Raw genomic sequence first — 6,299 nt, 5'->3', positions numbered from 1 at the left:
AGCTCCAGTTTTAAGGGACCTTGCTCATTTTCTTTCTGGGCTGATGTGGTTGCTTGAAAGGGAAAGGGGAGTATCTGACAACAAGCAGATGTGTCAGTACAGAACAAAAGAATCTAAACATAGGGTGTGTCAAACGGCTGCCTCAGTTTGCATCAACCAGATCGAAGAGGTTAGGATCGTAAAGGCCTTCACTTTTACATTTATGGCAACTGGCAATCTGGTAATCTCCCTCCTTTATCTACGCAACCTTTATCCTCTGCTTCAGGGCAGTGGGAATGTTCCAGAACAGAAGATCCACAATTTGTCAACCGTGACCTTGGGGGAAATGAACTCTTATTTTAGCGCTTCCCTACGATGCCCCTGTGTCATATGACCTGCCCAGGAGCGTGATGTTATGAACGCTCTATGACACCTCTCCCAGGGAGCACTGGGCCTATGACTTAATCGGATTAATATGGGTCTGATTTCTTCACAAAGGCCTTTGCCCATATAAAAGCTCCTCTCTGTTGAGACGAGACACATGGCTGAGTGTATGGAATGCCACGACATTACGATCTCTGACCGACTGGTAATGTGAAATGTCTCCTCTTTTACCCCTTTTCTTCCAAAGTGAACCGGGAGCTAGTTTGGAGCTGGTGCTAGAGCCAGTTCGGCTGGTTCAAGAATGGAGCCTTCTAAGAACCGGTTTGCTTTTCCACGGGCTAGAGAGCCACCACAGAGCCACGTCGTTACGTCACTGTATACGTCTCATCTTTCCCAGCAACGCTAGCACGGCAGAACCAAACACAAAGCGGGGCTCGTCTAAAGGCTGTTTATCAATCCGAAGAACGCTAAGAACGCGAGGTTGAGATGCATGTTTTCTTGGCTATTGCGCAATACTCTGGACTCGCAGCAGTATGACAACACTGGCATTATAAGCGCAACATTTTATAAACTTTTACTGTATAGTGCTTGTGTATTACATTTGTGTTAAATATAGGCTCAATAGCTCATAACATTTGTGTGTCATTTCACTCATTTGATAACCTAGCTAGCATCGCAGTGCCTATCGAAAAGTCGGAGCAAATCTACAAATTAGCAGTTTCATCAATAAAATAAGCACATTTTCAGCAACTGCACTGCCCACTTCTAGTTACGTTTTAATTCAGATGCTGATTTACAAGTACCGTTTAGCTTAGAAATATGAATTGTAAACTTAGAGTAATGGCGGTCAAAGGATTCTGTTAGTCTTGTTGGTCACGGTAACCCCGCCCCAAGCGGTTCTTACTTGGTTCCCAATCTAGCCCAGCTCCAAAGTGGTGCTATTTGCAAACCACGTACGAACCACCTACGAACCACTTTTCCGGTTCTCAGTCTGTCGAAAGAGAAAGAACTGGTTCGCGATGAAGTACCGGCTCCGAACGGCACCCAAAATGCGTTGGTGGAAAAGGGGTATAAGTTGCGAAGTTTACTTCGAAACGTCTTCTGTTTTCACCTTTTAAGCTTCCAGTTTCATTTAGAAAGTTCTGGACATCAGAAGACTTGCATTTGGTGTCTCTCCCCCCCCCCCTCTTTCTCAACACAAAGGTAATTTTAAAGCATCGCTTTGCAATGCAAATGACGTTTTTCGTCCCACTTCTGAGGTTTGTCTAGCACACCCCTGCCCACGCATCAGTCCTGAGTAGCACTGGGTTGTTGGCAATCTTCACTTATGGCTGTGCAGTGTTGCCTGGAGTTTGAGAGGCCCCTGCAGGTTTGGGGTGGGAAGCCCCTGATCAGAATCGGCTGTGCGGGGAACACAGAGGGAGCTTTTGGCTGTGTCTGGGTGGTGCATACTAAGTGAGCCCCTCACAGAGCTTATAATTGGGGGTTTCTAACAGAACTCCTACTCTTTGGCTGGCTGGTAGATGGACATGATTGTAGAGACTGCAACAACACACACACACATTTGGACTGCATTTTCTGGCATGGGCTGTGTTCGTCACAGTCAAATCACAATTTTTTGCCAGCTGTGGGTTCACCTGTTGTTGGGATGATGGAGAGAGGAGTTTAGAAGTAGGTGGCTTCCTCTCTGGCCACGTGCCAGAGAGGAATTTCTTCCAGGTTGTTCACCTCTGTTTCTATTGGCCGATACTGCATGATGGGAGTCAGGTGGCTGAGCGGTTAGGGAATCGGGCTAGTAATCTGAAGGTCGCCAGTTCGATTCACGGCCGTGTCAAATGACATTGTGTCCTTGGGCAAGGCACTTCACCCTGCTTGCCTCGGGGGAATGTCCCTGTACTTACTGTAAGTCGCTCTGGATAAGAGCGTCTGCTAAATGACTAAATGTAAATGATGGAATTCCGGCATGCTAACGTAAGCCATGTTAGCAGTTTCCAGAAGGCCATATTGTCATTCCTACCAACCCAGTTTGGCAACATGTCAAAATGCAAGGTGAACGCTGGCATTGGTGACAGATTGGAATCTCCAACTTCTGCTAATCGCTGGCAAAGCCCACACTACACTGATCTGTCTGTTTATCGCCCTGCATGGAAGCGATGACAACCTGGAATCGTGGAGAGACCTGTAATTCACTCAGCAGACCCCTGGCATTCATTGTTTACAATGTGCCGATGTGAACGCCCTGCCTTTTATCCCCCTTCATAATCTCACGTGCTGAAGCAGGGGGTATTTTTAGCTGTCTGTAGTCCGCAGTGGCACACATTTGCACAGCCGAGTGCTTCTCCGACAGGTCTGGCGCTGGAGCGTCTTCCATTACCTCACTCTTCCAATCTCGTCCTGACGTTTTTGGGCAGAGTGCCCGACAGCCGTACCCAGGGGGTCACTGTGTGCGGTTCACAGTGGGAGCCATGCCTGGACAAGGCTTCCTCAGCTCAGACTGACACAGTCTCCCAGGTTTTGAACTGTATCATACTGTTAGTGAGACTTTTCTGATGTTTTTTTTTTATCCTGGGAATGTTGTAGCTTGCAGTGTTTTGCTGCATTGTTGTCTTTGTTAACAATTTGCGCACTAACGTTACTGAGGCGCATGCACTATTGTTAGTAGAGCATCACCAGTATCAGTTTACGCCGCGCTGTTAAGACAGAAAGCACTCAAGTTAATGATTCAACTTCCGCTCTCACAAGTACCAGTGGGTCATGGACAATTAGAACTAACATCTACTGTAGCCGTATCTGTAGCCATGGGCAATATGTCTCATCTTCGTGTTATGCTAATACTCTAACGTGTCACCCCTATCGTGCTGGTTGCAATGCTAATGCTAATCCCAAGCGCGCTATTGTCCACAAATGCAATTATACCCCTGCAAGTGTGAATAAGCAGGCATTAGTTTGGAGCGTCGCAGGCGCTGTTTTCAGGCCAGATGAGATGCTAGCTGATTAGCAACCTATTGCTAATTGCTCTATTGGCTCTGAGCCGTGCTGATGCGAGTGCAGGCGCAAACAACACTGCTATCACACAGCGCGAGGAATTTGGCAGGGGACAGAGAAGGTGGGCGTGGGATGATGTCAGACTTGCATGTCAGACTTGCATGAGCCTGCACAGACAGTACATACAAGAGCACAAAGGGATCTCTTCTGAATAGGCGACAACAATTGTCGGTGAAGAGCACAATGCAAGCGTAATTAGCGTACAATTCTAGTATGAACTGCATGTAATGCAAGAAGACTGTATGTTTGATATTGTTAGGTAATACTGGCCTGTCTAATATCACAGCCTGTATTGACAAGAACTGCTTTACATTGACACGCAGAAATGTTATCCCGAATTGCATCAGCCAGTAAGCAAGCTAGCCTAACAGGATATTTGTACTGTATATGCACCTTCTCCTATTGGGAGCCCTTGCGTCATTCCTCTTACCCATTGCATACTCATGCAGTGAGAATGAATTCTGGTTGTGGTGTCTGTTTCTGGTTAGGGCATAGAGACCCGACTCTCTCTGTGTGTGTGGTTTCATCACCAGACGGGAGCCGACAGACAAACCTCACACCCAGCCTAGCAAAGAAGTGAGGCCGAGCCCAAAGTGGGTGTGTGCGTGAAGCTGGGCTTTCCCTCTGACCCTTGGCCGCCAATTACATTTTCCCTGGGGTGCTGCGATTGGAGGACTGGTCCATGATGAGTCACACTGCTCCCTCCCATTGGCTTTTTTTGTTTTCTGTCCCAACCCTGGGCTGAACGCTGAGTGTGCACATACACGCACACACACACACTCTTAGACAAAGCAGCTGCAGTGGCTCAGATGCTGCTGTGTGTGAGACACGAGGATGGGAATACAGAGAGCTCTCTCTCTCTCTCAGCCACAGAACCCAGCCTTCACTGCCAGTTGCCACGGCCTTGCTGGCCTGAGCCGTAGGTAACCGTGCGAATGCTTCTCTTCTCTCTTTCTCCGACACACTCACGTCCACACAGTCATTCAGATGAGTTCAGGAGGCTTGTGTGCTGCCTCCTGAGATTCAGGAATGCTGCCTGGCTGACTGGAGCAAAATGGAGGGCTGAACTCTTTTGAGCTACTGGCCCAAACGTCCTCTCTGTGATGTCAGAAGCTAGCGTTACTACTCGGGTTGCCAAACGAAGTAAATAAAGCCTGATTCAGCACAAAAATAAATTGTGAATAGTTTAAACTGCCTTCTTTATTTTCTAGAAATAGTGAACATGACCATCTGGTTTAGAAATGTCCTGGGTCTCGGGTTTGGTTTCTGCTCAGACATCCCGATAATTCTGTTTTCCCCCCTATGCTCACATGTGATTGATCTGAGGTATATAGTAATGACGTTAGTAACTTTGCCCAGCAAAGGTTCCAGGAAGGAGAGTGAGTAGCCTTGTGCACACACCAGCTCCTTTGATCAGCCTGCGTGGTATAATCCCTTTCGTGCAGCAGTTGACCTGACCATGACCACAAATTACTCAAACAGCAGCTGTTTTGTTGCTCAGCCTCTTGTTGACCAACACTTACCACAGCTAACTAGGATAGTCTAGAAAGGGCAAAACAAGATTTAAATATGGCTTTTGGGATTGCATCCAGAAGACCTTTAATCTGTTTTAGGTTGAATTGTTTCGCATCGTAGCTCTAGAAAGTCTGTCTTGTTGTGCTGCATTTTAGCAGTGCATAAATACAGCCCCTTGAGTTTGTGGTGGTGTTTTTTGCTTAGGGTTCAGCTTCTCAGAATAGCCCAGTGCCACAGTTCAGCATTTCCTAAGTTTTCTCTGGATCCATGCCTTTAGAAAAGTCCTTTCTTCTCCAGCCCCTGTCTAGAACTGGGTTAAAGGGCAGAAAGAGAGTGCTAGAGAAAGGGAGAGGTAAAAAGATTAAGAAATGTTAAAGATTAGCAGAATGAGGAAACAGGGATTTTTTGGGGGGGAAAAAACGTAAGGTTCAGAGAGACAGGAGGAGGATTGTCTAAGAACATGGAGATGGACAGGAGAGGGAGAGAGACAGAGAAAAAACGAAAAGAAAAAGGCTGACGTCCAGTTAAAGGGGGTGGTTTGTAGTCGATGTGAGTCCCTATCCTTATACGGTCACATGCAACCCTGGCACCAGTACTAAGGGGAAATCATGCTCATTTCGAGCTTACGTAAACATGCCGGCCAGCCAGCCCACCACCCTGCATGACCATCTCCCCCTACGCTGGGGAAGGGAGAGGAACTCAGGAATTTGTAAGGGAGTGCGTTCTGAAATTCCTGGGCCGCCTTTTTTTTTTTCTCTCTCTCTTCCGATCTTTGTCGGCTCCAGGCAGCCCCAGCTCCTCCCCGGGAACGTCAGGCCTGAAAAAGGAAATGCAGCTGGGAGCAGTTTGGCACAACACTACCTGGTGGGAATGTGTGAGGGGGGGAAGGGGCTATCTCAAGATCAATGCAAGGAAATGAGCAGCGTGTGGAGGAATGGTTTTACACTACAGTAGCGATGAGTCATCATCTCGGTTGCTCCTGTATAAAGTGTGTCTCTTTTCAAGGGGGATTTCCATAGTCTAAAGGGATGGGACATTTGAAAGGCTATGGTTCTGGGAAGCCGTGTGCCCGGCACAGTACAGGTGGTGATCTCTTTTCTCTTTTTGACCCAGGGGACTCCTACGATGTGTGTGCCATCTGCCTGGATGAGTACGAGGAAGGCGACAAGCTACGCGTCCTGCCCTGTTCCCACGGTGAGACTCCCACTGGTCTTGTTGAACGTTGTCCACCCCGTGTCACACATCTCCGCCCGGCAAACACCACCAAGCATCGGCCGGCCCCAACACCCTGCCGCCTTCGGTGCCCCCTCAGGAATGTGCCCCCTCATTGTCTCACAGAACACCTGTCCTTCTCCTCTATAACCTCTCCACTACCC

General features: G+C 48.0%; 1 protein-coding gene across 1 annotated transcript in view; it reads left to right on the top strand.

Annotated features, from left to right (window-relative positions):
• The window catches only part of rnf13 (ring finger protein 13), a 30,924-nt gene that overhangs the window by 21,813 nt on the left and 2,812 nt on the right, over positions 1–6,299 (top strand). Inside the window, 1 exon segment of the mRNA XM_047036771.1 lies at positions 6,037–6,117. Within this exon segment, the coding sequence (XP_046892727.1) occupies positions 6,037–6,117 (81 nt within the window).

This window comes from Hypomesus transpacificus, chromosome 16 (assembly GCF_021917145.1).
Source record: "Hypomesus transpacificus isolate Combined female chromosome 16, fHypTra1, whole genome shotgun sequence".
Lineage (NCBI taxonomy): Eukaryota > Metazoa > Chordata > Actinopteri > Osmeriformes > Osmeridae > Hypomesus > Hypomesus transpacificus.
Note: the sequence above shows the minus strand (reverse complement) of the source record. Positions and strands in the feature narration are given on the sequence as shown.